At 38.6% G+C, this 22,553-nt stretch overlaps 3 protein-coding genes across 6 annotated transcripts in view; 1 reads left to right on the top strand and 2 right to left on the bottom strand.

Annotated features, from left to right (window-relative positions):
* Window positions 1–888: 888 nt before the first annotated feature.
* Window positions 889–11,915, bottom strand: LOC141582276 (UPF0764 protein C16orf89-like). The gene is made up of 4 exons (XM_074390102.1): window positions 11,715–11,915; window positions 9,856–9,978; window positions 2,027–2,149; window positions 889–969 (listed from the first exon to the last, which is right to left on the bottom strand). Exons 1-4 carry the CDS (start codon window positions 11,744–11,746, stop codon window positions 900–902), a joined length of 348 nt encoding a protein of 115 aa, XP_074246203.1. The 5' UTR covers window positions 11,747–11,915; the 3' UTR covers window positions 889–899.
* Window positions 4,179–21,761, top strand: PRG4 (proteoglycan 4). 3 transcript variants are annotated; one of them, XM_039459812.2, is made up of 13 exons: window positions 4,179–4,235; window positions 4,781–4,885; window positions 7,903–8,025; window positions 9,434–9,553; window positions 11,908–12,057; window positions 12,604–12,732; window positions 14,120–16,696; window positions 17,659–17,736; window positions 18,878–19,014; window positions 19,330–19,486; window positions 20,059–20,256; window positions 20,644–20,775; window positions 21,539–21,761. In XM_039459812.2, exons 2-13 carry the CDS (start codon window positions 4,810–4,812, stop codon window positions 21,634–21,636), a joined length of 3,975 nt encoding a protein of 1,324 aa, XP_039315746.2. In that variant the 5' UTR covers window positions 4,179–4,235; window positions 4,781–4,809; the 3' UTR covers window positions 21,637–21,761. The 3 variants fall into 3 exon arrangements, with proteins under 3 accessions (XP_039315746.2, XP_039315747.2, XP_039315749.2); XM_039459813.2 differs by lacking the exon at window positions 12,604–12,732; XM_039459815.2 differs by lacking the exons at window positions 11,908–12,057; window positions 12,604–12,732.
* The window catches only part of TPR (translocated promoter region, nuclear basket protein), a 60,617-nt gene continuing 59,747 nt past the window's right edge, over window positions 21,684–22,553 (bottom strand). For both annotated transcript variants that reach the window (XM_003925280.4, XM_039459811.2), the window contains exon 51: window positions 21,684–21,884. In XM_003925280.4, the coding sequence (XP_003925329.4) occupies window positions 21,829–21,884 (56 nt within the window). In that variant the 3' untranslated portion in view covers window positions 21,684–21,828. The remainder of the gene's footprint in view (window positions 21,885–22,553) is intronic.

The raw sequence follows: 22,553 nt of genomic DNA, 5'->3' as shown, positions 1-22,553 counted from the left end.
TTTAAATATTTAGAAATTTATTATGATCTCTATGATAGAATGTCTAAAAAAGATTTAAAGTTTGAGTTGTTCAAATAAAATAGAAATGCATTTCTTTTTCTAACTTTCTGACTAGTGCAGGGAGTGAGAGACCATCTGAATTCCACCACGAATATTCTCTAGGCTGCTGGCTTTGTCTGCGTGATCAGAGCTTGTCTCTGATGCCCCCTTTCTAGTCTGCAAGAAGCAGGAAAAAGAGAAAGTCCAGATCAAGCAATTTCCTGTTAGGCAAATAAGTGCAAGTTGCCCATATTACTTCTGTTCCTATTTTAAGAGAAAACACAGTCGTATGGTCACAACTACCTGAAGAAGAAGGTGCAAAATGTAATCTCTACCTGGGTAGCTAGAAGAGGGTAGAAAAGATTGGGACCAATGATCAGACTGCCACAGTCTCCAAAAGCAAATATAGTCATACTTTCACTGATCTAATAGCCATACTTTTGAGCAAACCTGCAGGAAAAAAAAAAAAAAAGCCACAATACTTTCTAATATGTGAGAATGCCCAAACAGAATGGGCAGACATAGTCCCAAAGTCCTAATCTCTATTTCATGTGCAAGCAGGGGAGTTATTTCATATCTACGGCACACTAACTTAGCACTGTGAGCAAAATTAGAGCCATGAAGAACAAGCTCACATATGGGGTTTTCTCCTGGCATGCTTCAGTTTTTCCTAGGCTGCTGCTGGAAGGAAATGAAACACATCAAAGGTGTGGAAAGGTGGAGGGACGCCACTCGGTGCAGACACTCTGGCTAAAGGGCGAAGTGACAGCTAATGGCCGGCATGGAGACAGCATATAAAGGTACCACAGTCTAGGATCATCTAGCACAGAGAAAACATCCTGGACTTACTTGAGTGTTCTCTAAGGCATCACTGTGCTGCTGCCAAGTATCAAACTGATGTTCATGACGCTGCCCCTGCGAAAATCATCCCTAGAAGAGAAGCCTAGGACTTAATATTATATACATCCTCTCCTTGTCTCTTTACTCTCCCCATTTCCCACACATCAAAAAACAATTCTGGAATAACTTGTGTCCTATTTAAATGAGATTTAAATGAACCTTAAGAAAATATCTTGGGCCGGGCGCGGTGGCTCAAGCCTGTAATCCCAGCACTTTGGGAGGCCGAGGCGGGTGGATCACAAGGTCAAGAGATCGAGACCATCCTGGTCAACATGGTGAAACCCCGTCTCTACTAAAAATACAAAAAACTAGCTGGGCATGGTGGCGTGTGCCTGTAATTCCAGCTGCTCAGGAAGCTGAGGCAGGAGAATTGCCTGAACCCAGGAGGTAGAGGTTGCGGTGAGCCGAGATCGCGCCATTGCACTCCAGCCTGGGTAACAAGAGCGAAACTCCGTCTCAAAAAAAAAAAAAAAGAAAATATCTTGAATGAGAAAGGATATCTTAAAGGAGGAACCTATAAACTAATGGGATGATTGCACTGTGACCAACGAGGAAGGTTAAATGGATCAATATTCACAGAATGGAGTATTTAGTGCAGCTTAAAAAATATGTTTAATAGATAAAATTAAACTTCTTCCATGGTTCAAGGGTAAAGTTTACCCAGACAGCCTCCTCACCCAATAAAATGAGGTAAACCAGGTATTTATGAGTTAAACTTAATGAGCTGGGCATTCAGTAGTTTCTCATCCTTTTCATACATTATACAGAAAAAACATACTTGATGACAATGAGATCATATTAATGTATATGACTAAAGTTATAGCTTGTATTGGCCATACTTCTCTGTGTGTGTGTGTGTGTGTGTGTGTGTGTACGTGCGTGTGCTTATCAGTTTTCCAAGCCTGGAACTTGGACTTAAGAACAAGTAGGGTTGGGCATGGTGGCTCACGCCTGTAATCCTAGCACTTCGGGAGGCCCAGGTGGGTGGATCACCTAAAGTCAGGAGTTTGAGACCAGGCTGGCCCATATGGGGAAACCTCATTTCTTTACCAAAAATAAAAAACTAGCTGAACATGGTGGTGGGCACCTGTTATCCCAGCTACTCGGGAAGCTGAGGCAGGATAATTGCTTGAACTTGGCAGATGGAGGTTGCAGTGATCCACGATGGTGCCACTGTACTCCAGCCTGGGCGACAAGAGCGAAACTCCATCTTAAAAAAAAAAAAAAGAAAAAGTGAATATTAATCAATTCCAGAATTTTCTTTGCCATCACTGTTATGAGATTAATATAAAGGAGGAAAATGATACTGCATGTAGTTCAAAAGGCAATGATTAGAAAACAATTTATATCTTATTTAAAAATACGTATCTCAATGTATATTTGTGTCTGATTTGGGCATTCCCAATATTCCAAAGAAATAACAAAGTAATACTGCAGAGGTCTTACTTGGGAATTTACAAAGCTTGTAGCTTCCCCACTCTTGGCCTCAGTGGAGCTAAGAATTAAGAGAATTCTGTTAAATGTACAACTCCATACACAATCTTTTGTGTATCTATTGTACTGATTTCGAGCAGCAAAAAGTATCTTTAGAGGGCTTCAGCTCCAAAAGGGGAACTTGCCATAAAGATGCAGAGCAAGAAATTAGGTCTCAAAAACAGAGTAACCAAGACTTAGAAAGTTATCAGAAATCTCTCTGCCTGGTTGCTTCATTTATATGAATCTTTTTATTCTGAAGGACTTTTGCTACTCCTTTAGATCGTGGGCAAAAATGTACACATTATTGGTCTACAGAGACAGGCAAATTTGTAATCTCTGAACTATAATTTCAAATTTCCAATCTCTGAACTATAATTTCAAATTTCCAGGAGAAGAAAACCTATTGTCTTGGGTTGTTTAAGTTACTACTCCTAATCCTATCAGCTGTGGCTGATGGAGGAAGATAACATACATAACCAGAGCTAAAAGGAAAATACCCTGATCAAAAGGGAAGCAGTTCCCAGAAAAGGGGGATTACTTAGAGATAAGCAGGTAGCCTCCAAATTGTCTTTAAATATTTAGTCCAGAAATAAGCACTGTGTAAAGAAAACAGATGCTTATATTATAATTCCTAATCTTAAAAAAAATCACAGTCTCACAAACCTATGTATGTATGCGGAGTAAAAGAGTAAAATTTAGCATAATGATTACAAACTAAGTGATGGTTTTGATCAAAAGGGAGCTGGATGTAGTGGGAACATGATGGAACTTAAAATGCAAAGACATGGGTTCAAATCTTGGTTCTGGCCTCTAGTCTTTATAGATCCTTGGATGGGTCACACATTCTTCGTTTGTGGGTCTTCATCTTCTTAATTGTAAATGTGGGTGATTATATTTAACTTAAAGGCATTTTGTATGAATTAAATGCAGCACCTACCAAATGGATAAGAGACAGCAGAATCCAGCCTACAACTGTGTGGTTCACTGAGTGTGTTTCATTTTATTTTATTTATTTTTATTTATTTCTCCTTCTTTTTTTGTTGAGATACAGTTTCACTCTTGTTGCTCAGGTTGGTGTGCAGTGGCATGATCTTGGCTCACTGCAACCTCCATCTCCCGGGTTCAAGCAATTCTCCTGCCTCAGCCTCCTAAGTAGCTGGGATTATAGGCACCTGCCACCATGCCCAGCTAATTTTTAGTATTTTTAGTAGAGATGGGGTTTCCCCATGTGGGCCAGGCTGGTCTCGAACTCCTGACCTCAGATGATCCGCCTGCCTTGGCCTCCCAAAGTGCTGGGATTGCAGGAGTGAACCACTGAACCTGGCCTGAGTGTGTTTTAATCACATAACCTTGGTGAAATGATTGGCAATGGATGTTGGCAATAGATGAAGATATAGGTGTCTAACACTAGGTAAGTTTCAAAGCCACCTTTGCTAGATTTAACTGGAAAAAACAGAAGAAAGAAATGATACCAGTATATGACTATTTTAAAGTTGTTGCTTCAATATGCTAGTCAAAGTCTCCCAGAGCTATTTACCATCTCAGGACAATTTGTTCACTTCACTTAGAAATTAGAAATGTGCTCTGGCCAATAAATCTAAATTTATTTTGTAGTAGTCATTTTGCTTAATGGAAGTGTTTTCCAGATGTTGCCTAAGTCTAGTCGTCTGGGCCCTCTTCCAATACATGAGGAAAGTTTGATTTCATAGGTTGGCACTGTTGATTTTGTCTAACCTTTGGACTAACTGGTTCATCCCAGTATATTTGCACTGATATATAAGACTTCCAGGACATTGGAGAAACTCATCTATCCTTTACGGGTAAGTGTCAAAGTTAACTTGCTTCATGAAACTATATGTGTTTTCTTTAGAGGTATTTGAAAAAAATTTATAAGGATAGTAGTTGGAAATTTTTGAAAAGGATTATATTTATGTAATACACCTGTTGGAAGCCTCTGAATTTATATTGAGAGTTAAGGAAAAGTTGGAACAATAACTCCATGATGCTTATTAAATTACATTTTACTGACACTGTTTATTATTTTCCTAAGATAAAATTTTAACCTTGCATTGTTAAGTACATGCTATACTTTGACTAGAGTTTTAAGTCTGTTTTCTATGTTAGATATTTCGTAATTATTATAACTGTCAGTAACATGGCTGAGGGTGACTTGATTTGTTCTGCATAAGATAAAATATAGTGGTCAAATATTTTCTATAGAATTAAAGCTGATTTTAAAAGTCTTGTTTTAAGAATGGGATGGTTTTACTATTAAGTTACATTTTTAAAGTTACTGAAATGTATATAATGCAAGCGTAAGTTAGTGGTGAGATTAAAGAGCAGTTTTCTGTTATTTTCTTTTCAGCAAGGGTAGCTACAGTACCTGAAACAACCATGGCGTGGAAAACACTTCCCATTCACCTGCTATTGCTGCTGTCTGTTTTCCTGATTGAGCAAGTTTCATCTCAAGGTACCTTAACCATCAAACATACTTTTATTTAACATCTATGGCTAATCATTAAGTCTTGATTTTTATGACATCGACAGAAATAGATTTCTAAAAAGTTATATTTGCTTGAGTTTAATATATCATACAATTTTACAATAATATGAAACATATGTAGCATGTTCATAAATGCTTTGGAATTTTCATCTTTTTCACCTTTCAAGAGTTTTGAGCTTGTGTAAAGTATAATTTTGGTACTTGGTATTTCTGTGGTTCTCCCAAAAGAGTGAAAGGTGCAGGCAGTTCATGATAAAATTATGCTGGAACTATATAATATCATAAAAATAACTAAAAAGAACACAATATTTAGATAGCATATAATTTTGCCTATATGTTGAATAATTTAGTCTTTTAAATCAAATAAAGTACTGATTGACTTATTTTGGCATCATTTATACACAGACACCATATTATAATAAACTTCATACAACATTTCAAATGGCATTTTATTAGTCTTGAAAATGTTCTCTCTTTCTTACAAGAACAATTCATCCAGGAACGGGCATATACAGATGTGACTGTCATTTTGTATTTTAAAATTGAACTTTTCACAGTCCTCCCAAAACAGGTCCTGGATGAACAGTTCTTGTTATTTATTTTTAGAGAATGTTAAAGTACATTCAACGTAATCACATTAGTAAAAGATGCCAGCATGCCATCTAGATGGATTAAGAGTAACAATGTCAAGCTTTGGATTTTCTTTTCCTTTTCTTTTCCTTTTATTCTCCTTTGATAAGCAAACTCTGAGAGAATAAAAATCAAGATTCATGACGGTTATAATGAAATTACATTTCTAAAGTAAACATTTCTAGTAAAATACTAAGATTCTTATGAAACCTGAATATGAGTGTACCTGCCTGCATAGGCAGAAGTTGCAGTATTGCTTAGATAAGAAAAGATGGGAAAACAAAGGAAAGCAAATGTGAATATTCAAAAGGAATGATGAGTACTCCAGTATCTCCAGACCATTCAGCCTTTTCATAATGATATGACAAGGTTCACAACACTGGCGACACTTTCTAGACCACCTTTTCCTCTGTAATAGAATCAGTTGTTCACTAAACCAATTTTACTTTAATTTTCATTAAAGAAATGAAATTAAAATTAATGGGGCTGGGTACAGTGGCTCATGACCTGTAATCCCAGCACTTTGGGAGGCCTAGGTAGATGGATCATCTAGGGTTAAGAGTTTAAGACCAGCCTGGGCAACAGGGCAAAACCTTGTTTCTATACAAAATACAAAAATTAGCCAGGTGTGGTAGTGCGTGCCTGTAATCCCAACTACTTGGAGGCTAAGGCAGGAGAATCAGGAAGGGGAGGTTGCAGCGAGCTGAGCTCGCACCCCTGCACTCCAGCCTGGGCGACAGACCCAGACTCTGTCTCAAAAATAAATAAATAAAATTAATGATTACAATTAATAGCAATAAAAGTAGGACAGAAGAAAATTTCTTCTCTTTCTTTCTTTCTTTCTGTCTCTCTCTCTCTTTCTTTTCTTTCTTTCTTTCTTTCTTCTCTTTTTTGAGACAGGGTCTTGCCCTGTCTCCCAGGCTGGAGTGCAGTGGCACGCTCTCGGCTAATTTTTGTATTTTTAGTAAAGACAGGGTTTCACCATGTTGGCCAGGCCAGTCTCGAACTCCTGACCTCAGGTGATCCACCCACCTTGGCCTCCCAAAGTGCTGGGATAACAGATGACTTCTTATTTCAGAAATCTGCCAACTATAAAAGAACAATCTCTTGATACTGTCTTGTCTGCTTCTCTTGCTTTCTCAACCTCTTCTCATTTTCTTTATATATAATATATGTATTTATATACATACACTATATATGCATTTTTGTATGCATTATGCATTCATGTATGCAAAAAGTTCTGAAAGTTGTCTTACAATTTACTGTTTCGTTTGCATATTCAGACTTGTCATTCCTGGACTCTATTAAGATTTGTTTTCAGTGTGTTTCAACATTCCTCTGTGGATTTAAGACATGGCACCTGTCAATTTCTATTCCAGAGATGGATTCCGTTGTCACATTCCTGCAGTCATTTCTCAGGGAAAGTTTTGTGTTGTTTTCCAAATGTCTTTTAAAAAATATTTGAGAATGAGTATGCTTTTGCTATTGTTTGCTTATTTGTTGCTGGGAAAACCTCTGTTCATGACCTTTACAGTTATGCCCAGTTATTTTAAGGGTTCTTACTTAAGCAGTGGTTGTTAGCATCTGGCTTCCCTGACAGTTTAAAAATCCAGTTATCCCCGGGAGTTAAGGAAGAGAAAGCCCAGTATAATTTGTGCTCCTGCAATCAGCTTGCTTTAAATGCATCATCAGGAATGGGCAGCAATGCAGTGGGTGGAAAAATCTCAGGCTTAAAATCAGCTATATGAGAGTTCAAATTCTGGATAGATTGTTTACTTAAGGTGACCATAAGTTAGGACAATTATAAGAAAGAGTTCACTATAAATAATTGGGAGGTATTAATTAACCTATGATACAAATATACTGAAACTATTAACTAGCCGTGTGATACTTAGCAAGTTGTCAAAATTTCTGTATTTCAGCTTTCTTATCTCTAAAAAAGGGCTACTAAATCCCAGAAACCTTTTCATAAGCATTAGAGATAAGGTATGACTCAGTACCTGGCATACAGAAGCTCAATAAATGGCAACTACTAATCATCATAGCCACAGTATCAGCAGTAGCTGTAGCTACCACCTCTCCCTTAGAAATATCACCCTCTTTAGACAAAGCCATTACTTTGCCTACTTTTCAAAAGTGTATTTATCATCTCAGTGTAGTGAAAAATAAAGCAACATGATCGAAATCCCCTAAGACAGCAGCCAAATATCAGCTGGGCCTCTTGCTAACATCATTCCAATACCTTCTCAATCAATACAGTTCTCTCTCACCCAGTGGCTTTGTCCCCGTCATTAGATCGCTCCCTTTCTATAAAGCGGTTTGGCCATATTTACGCCAGTATTGTATAATTTTAGATTTATCAAGCTGTGCAGGGAGATGTGGGGAAGGGTATTCTAGAGATGCCACCTGCAGCTGTGATTTTAACTGCCAACACTACATGGATTGCTGCCTCGATTTCAAGAGAGCCTGCACTGTGGGTAAGTCCTGAGAGTGAGTGTCTCCTCTGTCAAGCCACAGTGTGAGTCTGTGAGTCCCCCTTGCACTTCCGTGCAGCGCTGAGACCGAGCCTCCCCCGCACCCCTTGCAGTACTGTTTTCCCACTGTTTCACTTCCTTTGCTTCAGAGCCTTTTCCTTCACTTGCATAAATGTTGCAGCGCATTGTACCTAAGGATGGTGTCAAAGCTTGTGATTACTGGGGAGGGTAAGGAGAGCCTGGAAATCTGTCACTTGCACGAAGTTACTGACTAGTTCCAAGTAAAATGTCTTATTTTAGAGAAAACGCAGTGAGTCCGTAGCCATTAAGTAAATAGTAAGGAGTAATTATCTACAATGAGAGATGTCCTTGACTAGTAATGAGGGCTTTCAATAGTTTCGTCGAAAGAATAGATGAGCATGAAATAATGTTGTGTACTATTTGACTTTTTCATGTAAATACATTTCTAAATTATCTGGAAAAGGCAATTTAAACAAAAAATGCTAGTGTTTAATGATTAATTTCAGTTAAAACTCGAAGGTCTGAATTTTAAATTATGAGTGGTGTTTCACTTGAACATATTTGGGCCGTTTTGTTAATACAGAAGCATTTCCTATTCAATTTAAGAAAATTATAATCAAAATCATTTAAAAGGTATATTTGCTTTAGAATTTTCATGTAAAGCTGAGAAATATATTGTATAATTTTTGTATTGGATAGGTAATTATTTCAAATAGGCCTTGGTAAGTCCCTGGTATTTGTAACCGAGGCTTTTTAAATTTTCATTTTTTAAATGAGTAGTCCTCCCTAATACAGTCCACACTATAAGATTAGGCTAAAAGCTTCCAGCTACACACTTTTCCCGGTTCATTATAAGAAGGGTCTCTGCATTACAAAGACTTTTAAGCCTCAATAGTGGCCCACTTATATGGAATATATATATATACACACACACACACACAAACACATATGCATGTATGTGTGTGTATATATATATTTATGTGGAATATATTGCTGAATCTGAACATTCAATTACTGTAAATCTTTTACAAAGCAGTTATGTGAAAAGAAGGATGAAGAGATTTCATATGAAGCGTACATCACTATTTAGACATTTCCCAATTTTTCACTGTCCATACATGTAAATAACTCAGGCATCATCAGGAAGTCTCTTGGAGTCTTGAAGGGCAAGAAGAGTTACCCTCAGTCACCATATTTCTTTTTTGACTTGGGCTGTTTCCATCTGGGATACCATCTAATTTTTACTGGATGATGTACTCCAAATCTCAAATAAAAGACTTAGAAATGAACTTCTGGAAAGCTAGTCAAGTTTAAGGTGGGAAATGGCTGTCAATACACGGGCCTGGCTTCATAATGAATAATCTGTAACTTCTTGTTTTGCTCTGGGTAGAGCTTTCCTGTAAAGGCCGCTGCTTCGAGTCCTTCGAGAGAGGGAGGGAGTGTGACTGTGATGCCCAGTGTAAGAAGTATGGCAAGTGCTGTCCCGATTATGACAGTTTCTGTGAAGAAGGTAAGCATGCCGGTACCAACCAACGCTTCTCAGTACAGCCAGGTCTGTGCACCTCCCTTCTCATCACTGGTCATGCCTAACACACAGTCCATCTCAGGCCTTGATTTTACTAACATACAAGCTATTTCATAATCATTTTGTTTTGTGAGTGCCTTCCAACAGCAGCAACTCCTGGCTCAGCCAGGCTCCAGGAACACAAGATGTTGCCAAAGGGGGAATAGAGAGGATGGGGCTGAATATACATGCTTTTTTTCCTCCGGATATGGTTCAATTTCAGGTTAAATCAATAGTAATCAACTTACCTGATGATTTCTTGTCTCACGCTTGCTGAGTTCACGAAGTCAACTATCCTTTGAGCTATCTGTGCTTTTGGCCTCGGTGTTTTGAGTATATATTTAAGGACACAATCAACACTTTGAACTTCCCTAAAAAAGTAAATTTATGAATTAGTTTAAGCCATTAAACGTGTAGGCAAATCTACCTAACACATCATTAACTGTCACGTTCCTTCCCATTTCTGCAGTCTCCTCAGTTGACCCTATTACAATGCATGTGCATGGTAGAGTTAGTAACAAGGGATATTCTCGTCTTAAAATCATCTTCTCTATGTATAGGTCTTGAAGGACTACTCTAGAGTGTAAGAAAAGGCTCCAGATTTTACAAAAGATTAAAAATACATATACTTAAATATTGGATAACTTTCCTTTACCAAATGGTTGTTCTTAAATTCTGTTTTGCTAAAACAAGAGAATCTGCGAAGGTAAAAGTGAAGCTAAGCTTTGCTTGCATAATCAATCTTATCATTTTATTTAAACAAGGCTGCACCTTCTGCTTCTTTAGAACAGTGAAGAAACAGAGTGGAAAACTATTAATCAGCAGAGTTGAGAATATTTCTTAACTGTTCAATGTTTTCATGGGAAAACATTCCAGAAATAATGAAGACAACACCCTTGTAATAAAAAACTCAGAGCTCAGCCTTCCTGCAGCTTTTAGCAGGCCCCATGATGAGTGATACACAGTTACTTATTACCCTGATTGTTTTGGCTATGACACAAAAATCTAAGAATTTATTTTGGGCAGAGAATGCACAGGAAAGGAAGATGATTAGAAGGTGATGAGACATTGAGAGAACATTTTGATAAAGATAATACTTTATGCTATGAAATGTTCGGTTGGATTACTTAAAGTTTAGGTAGAACTCAGTGACAAAAACTGATAAAGGCAACTCTTGGTAACTTTATTTACGGAATTCGTAAGATAGTCAGGGTCCCGACTTAAAATAAGGAAACCACTCAAAGCTTCAACAGTTTATTTTTTAAGTATAATAACTAAACTGTCTTGAGATTCACCACTTAGTTGTTTCAGTATAAATACTACTTACAGGTGTCTATATATCTAAAACAGTAACACTTTAAGAATTAAAGGAATCCCAGCCATCCAAGTGCGTCTGAATGTGAAAGAGAAAACAGAGCCCAAGGGGTTAACTGTTTTTGGCCAAGAGCATTAGCCAGTACAGGGCAGATCTGTTTTTCAAAGGGTGATACTTGATGTTTTTGTTGGGTGGGAGGACAAACGAGGGGCAGTGGCCAGTTCGTGGAGACTATAGCAATGGAGTTCTGAGGTGATGCTGAGGGGAGCAGCACAACTATTACAACTCTTCTGTACTCAGAGAGTCCCCAGTACTCTCTGTTTTCTTATCCTTTAGAAGTCCCTCTTCTTGTTTCTAATGATTAAAAAAAAAAAAGTTCCATGTTTTCTCTTCTAGACTGAGAAGTGGAAGACGGAAAGGGACTAAAAGGTTAAAAAGATACATACCACGCCACTAACAGTTGGTTATCTTTGGGAAGGGCAGCACATTTTGAGGAAAAGCATAATGTGAAAGTGCGAACTTTTCACAAGAATATTCATGTGGAACTTTTGTAATTATAAAAAGAAACAAAAGGCAAATTGGCATCATTTGAACAAATATTAAAACAAAAAATTTTTTTTCTGAAGGCAAAGACCTTCAGAAATCATCTTGAATAAACATCTGAGTTTGTAGAGAAGAAGATGAAGTTCAAGAGAATTATTTGCCTAAGGTCACAATGGTAGAGGCCCACAGGCCTAGGGCTGGAATTCAGGTCTTCTGATTCCTGAGACTTTGCTCCCTGTCATAACTTACCATTTGAGAATCAATATTTTATAGCAATGCATCCTTAGACTTAAATGGAGTCATTCATGTTGGGCTGGAGCCTGCCTGCAATGGCTGTCACCAGCATCTGCTCTTGAAGCTAGATGCCATCCATGTTTTTCACAGTTAGAGCTGCTGATGAATATAAAAAAGATGTTAACCGACTTGTCTTGCTTGGCCTCAGTGCATAATCCCACATCACCACCATCTTCAAAGAAAGCACCTCCAGCTCCAGGAGCATCTCAAACCATCAAATCAACAACCAAACGTTCACCCAAACCACCAAACAAGAAGAAGACTAAGAAAGTTGTAGAATCAGAGGAAATAACAGAAGGTAGGAAGATGACAGATATAACCAAAGGAGCTTTCTTAGATGAAGTAACTTGTAGGTGACTGCTTATCTAAGCCTGTTCTCAGAGAACAGGGTAATCTTAGGAATCATGAAGCTTATTACACTTGAAGTTTTTTGACTTCACTTTTAAGTAATGTTTAAGACAAAGTATAAACTCTCAGGTTATTTATAGTCTTTCTCCATTTACCAAACCTAGCATGAGTCTGGGTTAAAACAAATCAAAAGAGACAAATTTTATTATAAAAAACAAAAGCCACTCCATGATTTTCTTTGCAGAATAATTAGATTCTGTGTTTTAGAGGATATGGGAAGGTTGAGAGGTACTAGTAATACTGCTAGTATCTGTGATAAGCCCAGGTGCCTTGTTTTTAACTGACAAATTAAAAGGCAATTGATCATATTACTATAAAAGCAGAACCCAGATACTTGTAGATTAGTAAATAGCACTTCTTGCTGTATTTGGACTGGTGGTTCTTGTTTTGTATTAAATCACAGTTGGTGTGATCAAACTTTCTATTTGATTTATAGAACATTCTGTTTCTGAAAATCAAGAGTCCTCCTCCTCCTCCTCCTCTTCCTCTTCTTCTTCAACTATTCGGAAAATCAAGTCTTCCAAAAATTCAGCTGCTAATAGAGAATTACAGAAGAAACCCAAAGGTTTGAGCATTGATAAAGATCAAAGACTATATCAATGCCATACTAACAATGATTACGTAAAAGTAATGTGTGTTGGTAGAATGAGGACATCTCCATATGGGGGGAGGGAGATACAACTTTATAAATATTATCTTAGAAAGTACCAAATGAATACTTCCTCCAGGAAATTAGTGCCAAGCAGCTAAGAAGCCACTCTTAAAAGCAAAGGATAAGAAGATCCTGTAGCAGTGACTTGGAACCCCAGGATGGCACCAGAGATGATTATTTATGGTGTTCTATTGTCATTCTTGTTTACTTGATATCATTTTGCTTCTTCCCCGTCATCTTCCTTGCATTTTCATTTTCCTTCCCCAGCTTTATTTTAACAAACATTTATATACTACTGTTCTAAGTGTTTTACAAGTATTAATCCACTAAATTCTTATAAACCCCTATGGAAAAAATATTACCATTTTTTACAAATCCTCTTTATTTTCCTCATAACTTATATATCATATCTGGCTGATTTTTCTCTAGTAGAGACTGCTACAGAGTAGGCTGTTACTGCCCCAAAAGAGATTTCCTTTGCTCTTTATTATTTCCTTAAGTTCTGGTTCTAAAATACATTCTCTTTCTCTAGAAACTACTGGATTTTTGGATACGGGAGTTTTAAAGAACTCAAATGGTTGTGATTTCCTCTGAAGCATTCTCTCTAGATAAATAGCCAGATATTTAATCTTTTAGTCACCCAGAAAATCGTGCACAAGTCCACCCTGAGGCTCTGTAGTTCACCTGTGGGGTAGCTGCTATGGGAAAGCCTTGATAAATATTGTCTTTCAGCTGCCATGGCACCCTAATCGCCTCCTTATGTCCCCTGGGACTTGCAAGTTTAGCTGGGCAGAAGAAAAGGAGTGGCTAACAGCCCTATGTATGGGAACAAGCCTCAGCAGGGACTGTGGGGTGACTGGGGCAGACTGCTCAGAGGTAGCTGTAGAGGCCCCTGAGGTAACTGGTGCAGTGAGATGGCAGTACCAGGTTTCCAGGAGGAAGGAAGGGACCCTGGGCACTGAGGAGTAAGAATAGGAAAAGTGAGGGGTAAGGAACATTAATATAAGCAGATGAACTAGTGTTATTTATCATGTTGGTAATTTCAAAGTTGCCACTGACTTCCATGTATTAATTGTATAGGGTTTAATTTGTGTTTTTTCATCCCTTATCTCATTTATTCCCTAAAACCACACAGTAAGATAGGTTGCGTATTTACCATTTTATAACAAATTAAAGGACATAGCAGAGGTTAGCAATTTGCTTAGAAACACACAGCTAGTCAATGATAAAGATGGGATCTTTATGTCACTATTAAAGAAAAAAACTATTTTACACAATAAGATGCATCTTTTTTCTCTAGTAAAAGATAATAAGAAGAACAGAGCTAAAAAGACACATGCCCCCAAACCACCAGTTGAAGATGAAGCTGGAAGTGGATTGGACAATGATGACTTCAAGGTCACCACAACTCCTGACATGCCTACCACCCAGCACAATAAAGTCACCACATCTCCCAAGACTACAACAGCAAAACCAATAAATCCCAGACCCAGTCTTCCGCCTAATTCTGATACATCTAAAGAGACATCTTTGACAGCCGATAAAAAGACAACAGCTGAAACTAAAGAAACTATTAAAACAAATGAACAGACTTCAACTGATGCAAAAGAGAAGACCACTGCTGCTAAAGAGACAAAAGGTGTAGAGAAAACATCTGCTAAAGATTTAGTACCTACATCTAAAGTGCCGGCTATACTTACACCCCAAGCTGAAACTACAACCAAAGGCCCTGCTCTCACCATCTCCAAGGAGCCTGCACCCACCACTCCCAAGCAGCCTGCACCCACCACCACCAAGAAGCCTGCACCCACTACTCCCAAAGAGCCTGCCCCAACTACCCCCAAGGAGCCTGCACCCACCACTCCTAAGGAGCCTGCATCTACCACCACCAAGAAGCCTGCACCCACCACGACCAAGGAGCCCGCACCCATTACTCCTAAGGAGCCTGCATCTACCACTCCCAATGAGCCTGCACCCACCACCACGAAGAAGCCTGCACCCATTACTCCCAAGGAGCCTGCATCTACCACCATCAAGGAGCCTGTACCCACCACTCCCAATGAGCCTGCACCCACTACCACCAAGAAGCCTGCACCCATTACTCCCAAGGAGCCTGCAGCCACCACCACCAAGGAGCCTGCACCCACGACTCCCAAGGAGCCTGCAGCCACCACCACCAAAAAGCCTGCACCCACTACTCCCAAGGAGCCTGCACCCACCACTCCCAAGGAGCCTGCAGCCACCACCACCAAGAAGCCTGCACCCACTACTCCCAAGGAGCCTGCACCCACCACTCCCAAGAAGCCTTCCCCAACTACCCCTGAGGAGCCTGCACCTACCACCTCCAAAAAGCCTGCACCCACTAGCCCCGAGGAGCTCATACCCACCACCGTGGATGAGCCTGCTTTCACCACCCCTAAGGGGCCCGCTCCCAGCACCCCTGAGGAACCTGTACCCACCACCCCTGAGGAGCCCGCTCCCACCACCCCCGAGGAACCTGTACCCACCACCCCTGAGGAGCCTGCTCCCACCACCCCCGAGGAACCTGCACCCACCACCCCCGAGGAGCCCGCTCCCACCACCCCCGAGGAGCCTGCACCCACCACCCCCGAGGAACCTGTACCCACCACCCCCGAGGAGCACGCTCCCACCAATCCCGAGGAACCTGTACCCACCACCCCCCAGGAGCCCGCTCCCAATACCCCTGAGGAATCTGCTCCCACCGCCCCCAAGGAGCCCACTCCCACCACCCCCGAGGAGCCCATACCCACCACCCCTGAGGAGCCCGCTCCCACCACTCCTAAAGAACCTGCTCCAACTGCCCCTAAGGAACCTGCACCCAACACCCCCAAGGAACCTGTACCCACTATGCCCAAGGAGCCTGCCCCAACTACCCCCAAGGAGCTTGCAACCACCACCACCAAGGAGCCCACACCCACCACCTCTGACAAGCCTGCTCCGACTACCCCCGAGGAGTCTACACCCACCACCCCCAAGAAGCCTGAACCCACTACCCCCAAGAAGCCTGTTCCAACTACTCCTGAGACACCTCCTCCAACCACTTCAGAGGCCTCTACTCCAGCTACCACCATGGAGCCTCCCACTAGCACCGAGAGCCCTGATGAATCAACTCCTGAGCTTTCTGCAGAACCCACAACTAAGACTCCTGCATTGACTAACCCTGAAATGACTACGACAGCTAAAGACCAGACAGAAAAAGACATACATCCTACACCTGCTGCACCTAAGATGACAAAGGAGACAACTACAGCAGAAAAGACTACCGAATCCAAAATGACAAGTACGACCACACAGGTGACATCTCCCACAACTCGAGATACTACACCACTCAAAATGACTACTCTTAGAGCAACTACTCTTGCACCCAAAGTCACTACTACAACAAAAAAGACAATTACTACAACTGAGACTCTGAACACACCTGAACAAACAGCTAACCCAAAAGACACAGCTAATTCTAAAGCAACAACTCCTAAACCTCAAAAGCCAAAAGGCACCCAAGAAAACGTCAAAGCACCCAGAAAGCCCACTTCTACCAAAAAGCCAAAAACAACACCTAGAGTGAGAAAACCGAAGACGACACCAGCTCCCCACAAGATGACATCAACAATGCCGGAGCTGAACCCTACCTCAACAGTGGCAGAAGCCATGATCCAAACCACCGCCAGGCCTAACCAAACTCCAGACTCCAGACTCGTTGAAGTAAATCCAAAGAATGAAGGTGAAAACGGTGCTGAAGGAGAAACACCTCACACGATTTTCAGGCCCCATGTGTTCACACCTATAGTTATTCCAGGCGTGGATTACTTACTGCGAGTACCCAATCAAGGCATTTTCATCAATCCCATGCTTTCAGGTATTAAGAATCAGTTATTTTCATTTTAAAGCTGGTGATGTTAATTTACATCTATCTGAACCAGAATGCCTTAGTTTAGTTATCACTCAACCGAGATGTATTACCTGACCTTGTTAACTTGTGAAGTTTTACAGCTTCCCTGGAGATAAGCAGAGGCGTAACCATAGTAAGCTCATTCATTATCTAGAAAATAGAGTAATAATTTAGGGTTAGGAATTTAGCACATGTGTCTGTGAGCAGCAGAGACGGTATATAGAAGGTCAAAAAAATTTAGTTGGGAGTCTATTCTTAAAAGCACAATGCAAAGCAAAAGTTTGTAGTATTATTTTCCAAACTAACCCAATAGGAGGGCAATTAGAACTGAAAGATGCAATTTTACACTCAGTTCATACATCCAATAAATGTCTAGTTTACATGAAGATCAAGGTAACCCGACCCATTCCCATGAAATATAAATTATTTCATATTATAATTTTTTTTTTTTTTTTGAGACGGAGTTTCGCTCTTGTTACCCAGGCTGGAGTGCAATGGCGCTATCTTGGCTCACCGCAACCTCCGCCTCCTCGGTTCAGGCAATCCTCCTGCCTCAGCCTCCAGAGTAGCTGGGATTACAGGCAAGCACCACCATGCCCAGCTAATTTTTTGCACCTTTAGTAGAGACGGGGTTTCACCATGTTGACCAGGATGGTCTCGATCTCTTGATCTCGTGATCCACCCACCTCGGCCTCCCAAAGTGCTGGGATTACAGGCTTGAGCCACCGCGCCCGGCCTCATATTATAATTTTTTAAAGGGTATCATCTTTAAGTAAAATTATCAAGTATGTAACGATGCAAACACCTCAAACTGTGTCCTTAAAGATCTTAGAAAAGGTAAACAGGAAATAGAAGCTGGTGAAAAAACTTGAAAAGAACATCCATACTTTTCTCATTCTGTTATATTTCTGTTTTATTCATTTGTTTAGATGAGACCAATATATGCAATGGTAAGCCAGTAGATGGACTGACTACTTTGCGCAACGGAACATTAGTTGCATTCCGAGGTGAGCTATGTACACGTTTTTCTTCTCATCATTCTGTTTTGGCATTTATGAGAACCAAAGCCATGGAAGAGTGCTAGTTTGGGTTGTTTTCTAGAGGGGAGTCCGACTGGTAAACAAACCTCACGCGAGAATCTGAAGGTAATAACAGAAATACTGGATTAAGAAAATTGACAAAGTAACAAAACAAAACCAAGACCCTAAACTGAAACTACCAAGGGTTTTTCCTACTGTTAAGCTTTAAAAGGCAGTTCAAATATTTTTTTCGGGAGGGGGGGGGGGAAGGGTAGTTCAAATGTTAATTTTGTATCAAATGAAATGACACCAGCATGTGTAGCTGCTTTATTGGAAAATAACATCTCAATTGTGATGTGTTCAAAAGTATTATACTGTGGGAGAGCAACAGAAGGTATTTCACGTTAATTCTCTGCTGTACTCTCTGCTAGTCCAGTCTTAATACATATTTACATTAAATCTGAAAACAAAATCACACTTGTACAGTGGAGGCTAAAGAAATGTTAGTCATTAAATTATAATTCTTTAGTTCTAAAAGAAAGAAATTGAGATCTAAAGAGATAAGTAACTGTAAGCCACAACGCCAAAAGGCTCATTTTTGAGAGTCTCTCTGTGTCACCCACACGGGAGTACAGTGGCACAGTAACCGCTCAAGGCAGGCTCGATCTCCTGGGCCCGAGCTATCCTCCTGTCTCAGGCACCTGATTAGCTGGGACTACAGGCGAGTACCACCATGCCTGGCTAATTTTTTTTTTTTTTTTTTTTAAGAGACAGGGTTTTGCCATGTTGCCCATGCTGAAACTCCTGGGCCCAAGCCATCCACCTGCCTTGACCTCCCAAAGTGCTAGGATTACAGGTGTGAATTACTGCACCTGGCCCAACCTATGGGCTCTTTCTAAAGAAACTAGAAAACTAAAATATCTTAAAGGTTGTGCCAAATTTCGGACTTGGGAAATATCTGCTCTCGGAAATGTTCAAACACTACCTTTTGTATCTGACTAAACTTCCAGTCACAAAATAAGTAATGTTTTTCTTTATGAAAACATTCTTTTTTTTTTTTCATTTTGGTTTCTTTTGTGATAGGTTTTAGCATTCAACTTGCAGGCTGATGTCTTTCCTTAAATTTTAGGTCATTATTTCTGGACGCTAAGTCCATTCAGTCCACCATCTCCAGCTCGCAGAATCACTGAAGTTTGGGGTATTCCTTCCCCCATTGATACTGTTTTTACTAGATGCAACTGTGAAGGAAAAACTTTCTTCTTTAAGGTAACACAAATATCTTCATGAGAGAAATTTAATTGTAATTTCTAACTGCATTGTTTATTACAACATTAATCACCTTAACCTCCAATATAAATGTCCCCGTTTTTAAATAAACTAGCCTGTCATCAAAATGTAATCATAATTCAACACAATTTGATAATGGTCAACATTCAACCCATGTAACTAGGTTAACATTAACGGTCAACATTCAACCCATGTAACTAGGTAAACATGTTCTATAGTGGAATCTAGAAATGAGTTCCTAATCCTTTTTCTTCCCCAAAGTTGCTAACATCATTTACCCTTTTAAATTCCCAGGATTCTCAGTACTGGCGTTTTACCAATGATATAAAAGATGCAGGGTATCCCAAACCAATTGTAAAAGGATTTAGAGGACTAACTGGACAAATAGTGGCAGCACTTTCAATAGCCAAATACAAAAACCGGCCTGAATCTGTGTATTTTTTCAAGAGAGGTATGTGTAACATAACTGAGATCACAAAACTTTTAAAGAATTATACTCAGTATTTTCATTTATTATTGGGTTTATTGTCAAAAGTTATCCTTAATGGGTGGAATCAAATATTTGCAGCGAAAAAAATAAAAATTGAGGGTAGTTTTCTTATGGCCCTCAATTTTTATTTAGTCTTCTTGACAGGCAAATCACAATTCATTTGAGTTTTCAGGTCACGAGTAGAAAATCATCATTTACTTTCGCTTCACAAACGTGCGTGCTGTCCTTGCACAGGGACCGTATCATTCTAACTTTACGACACGTGCGACCAAAGTGTGCACTTGTCACTTTCAGTTGAAATTAAAACATATAACTGTGTAATTTGCTGCATTTATTCAGTCAACAAATATTTCAAGGTTTAATAATTATTTTTATGATATTCTTGACTAATAGCCATCATTAATATTGGCATATTATATGAAAAAAAGAACAAAATGGACTGCTTCTTATGCACTGTAAAAGTTCTTTTCCACCTTTTCTGAGGGGATTAACATTAATTTTCATTTTCCATGTGATATTCTAATACATAACAGGTGGCAACATCCAGAAGTATATTTATAAACAGGAACCTGTACAGAAGTGCCCTGGAAGAAGGCCTGCTCTAAATTATCCAGTGTACGGAGAAACAACACAGGTTAGGAGACGTCGCTTTGAACGTGCTATTGGACCTTCTCAAACACACACCATCAGAATTCAATATTCACCTGTCAGGCTGCCTTATCAAGACAAAGGTAACATTTTTATTGTGATAAAAAAATCTTTAAACATAAAGTAGATGTAATACAGTTTCTTATACAGTAAGGCTTATGAAATATAAATACTGATCAAACAGCCCTAATAATTTAAGCTTACTGATGAAAAACTCATCCACTTGCTTTAGTGAATAACAAAGACCAATACTTTCTTTTTCCTTGTGGGTAAGGAAAGCAGTTTATTCGGGTTAGTTATAACCAATACTATTATATCAACTATTTCTTAACAAGAACATTATATACCAATCTACAACCCTCAATAGTTGTACATCAGAGGGTAAAATCAGATTAAAACTCAGATCTGTCTGGCTATTTCCAAGATAGTGCATTGCCTTTTCATCTGGTATTTTTTATTAAACTTGTCAGCTACAGATTTCCTTCATAATGAAGTTAAAGTGAGTACACTGTGGAGAGGACTTCCAAATATGGTTACCTCAGCTATAGCACTGCCTAATATCAGAAAACCTGATGGCTATGATTACTATGCCTTTTCTAAAGGTAAGTTATTAACTAATAGCTTTCCAAGGAGGTAGTATCATTTGTGAAAATATGAAGATAAAGTAAAAATGCTGGCTGCAATGATGACTGAATATGAAAAGTTACACTATATTCTAAGTGCTATGGAAAAGAGCTAAGACTTTTGCTTTAATTTCAATTAAACTGAATGGCATTGCAATTCAATTCTGCTCTAACCTTCATAAGATTACAATAAAATATCCAATTACTAGAGTAAACTTGCTCCTGATGATAGTATTTTACTTCAGTCATTTGTGGCATTTAACAGATACCTTGTTTGCAACAAGGTTATACTGATTTGCATCATTACACAGTCTGTAAGATCAGAAAAAAGTTCCTGAGAAACTAATTTTATTAATTAATTACTCAGGATGCTCTTCTTTGAAATGCCCAGAAATCTAAATTATTCTGCCTGTAATTCTATAATATGAATGACATGCGCAGGTATTAAAAATAAACTCAAGTAAATTATTTTTCAAATTACTATTAAATGCTCACTTAATTAAGGAGAGTTGAACCTGATTTTACAAAAAGATGGTGAAAGGTCAATCTTTTGAAACGTCAAAAAAGCTGAAAGGTTGAAAAGTCAAGGAAATTATTTTTCTTTTTGTTAGAAAGTTCAAATTGGTAAAATCATCTATATTCAAATGATAAATATTGTCAGAGCGCAAGAGTCAACACAGTTATTTTTTAGTTTGGGCATTGTTTTCTTTTCAACTAAAAAACTGTTTTCTCTTCCATTTAGATCAATACTATAATATGGATGTGCCTAGTAGAACAGCAAGAGCAATAACTACTCGTTCTGGGCAGACCCTATCCAAAGTTTGGTACAACTGTCCTTAGATTGATGAGCAAAGGAGGAGTCAACTAATGAAGAAAAGAATAATAAATTTTGACACTGAAAAACATTTTATTAATAAAGAATATTGAGACAAGTATACCAATTTAAATATAAAAATGTTTTTAAACTTGACAATCATTACACTAACAGAGATTTGACAATCTTATTCACAGTTGTTATTGTTTACAGACCATTTAATTAATATTTCCTCTATTTATTCCTCCTCTCCCTCCCATTGCATGACTCACACCTGTAAAAGAAAAAAAAAAAAATAGAATCAAATTGAATGTATCTTTTAAGAATTCAAAACTAGTGTATTCACTTACCCTAGTTCATTATAAAGAATATCTAGGCATTGTGGATATAAAACTATTGGGTATTCCACAACTTCAATGGACATTATTACAAGCAGATTAATATTTTTGTGACATGTGGACAATTTTAACAGTTACATTGGAAAACGTGGAAATACTGAAATTTTACATTTTTAGTAGCTAAAATGTAATCACAAAGCTTTATCCTGTTGTATAAAAAAATTTAACAATCTAATGACAATAGAGATACAACAAATGAATATAACACTGTAACACTGTATATTTTCCAAATCTTAATTTGAAGGATATATTTAAAATATAAGTTTATAATTTACAAATTAATTTTATAATTTGGAAGGATATTAAAATCTTAATTTGGAAGGATATATAAAAAATATAACACTTTATATTTTCCAAATCTTAATACCTAAGGAAGAAATCAATAAATATAAAATATAAGCATATACTTATTATATACCTAAGGTATACAAATCTGTTTACATGAAGTTTACAGATGGGTAAATTATCACTTGCTCAACATGTAATTATTTAATAAAACCTTGGAACATAAAAAAAAAAGTAAATTGGAGGCTTAAGGATTAGAA

The sequence above is a fragment of the Saimiri boliviensis genome, chromosome 19, assembly GCF_048565385.1.
Source record: "Saimiri boliviensis isolate mSaiBol1 chromosome 19, mSaiBol1.pri, whole genome shotgun sequence".
Classification (NCBI taxonomy): domain Eukaryota; kingdom Metazoa; phylum Chordata; class Mammalia; order Primates; family Cebidae; genus Saimiri; species Saimiri boliviensis.
Note: the sequence above shows the minus strand (reverse complement) of the source record. Positions and strands in the feature narration are given on the sequence as shown.

Excerpts from the sequence above, each read along its gene's own strand:
- PRG4 (XM_039459812.2), top strand. The coding sequence starts at position 4,810 with ATGGCGTGGAAAACACTTCCCATTCACCTGCTATTGCTGCTGTCTGTT. Across the intron at positions 4,886-7,902 it reads TGAGCAAGTTTCATCTCAAG|ATTTATCAAGCTGTGCAGGG; the intron begins GTACCTTAACCA and ends GTATAATTTTAG. Across the intron at positions 19,015-19,329 it reads GAAAAACTTTCTTCTTTAAG|GATTCTCAGTACTGGCGTTT; the intron begins GTAACACAAATA and ends TTAAATTCCCAG.
- LOC141582276 (XM_074390102.1), bottom strand. The coding sequence starts at position 11,746 with ATGCATTGCTATAAAATATTGATTCTCAAATG. Across the intron at positions 9,979-11,714 it reads AAAATATTGATTCTCAAATG|GGAAGTTCAAAGTGTTGATT; the intron begins GTAAGTTATGAC and ends TTACTTTTTTAG. Across the intron at positions 970-2,026 it reads CCGAGTAGCTGGGATAACAG|GGATGATTTTCGCAGGGGCA; the intron begins GTGCCCACCACC and ends CTTCTCTTCTAG.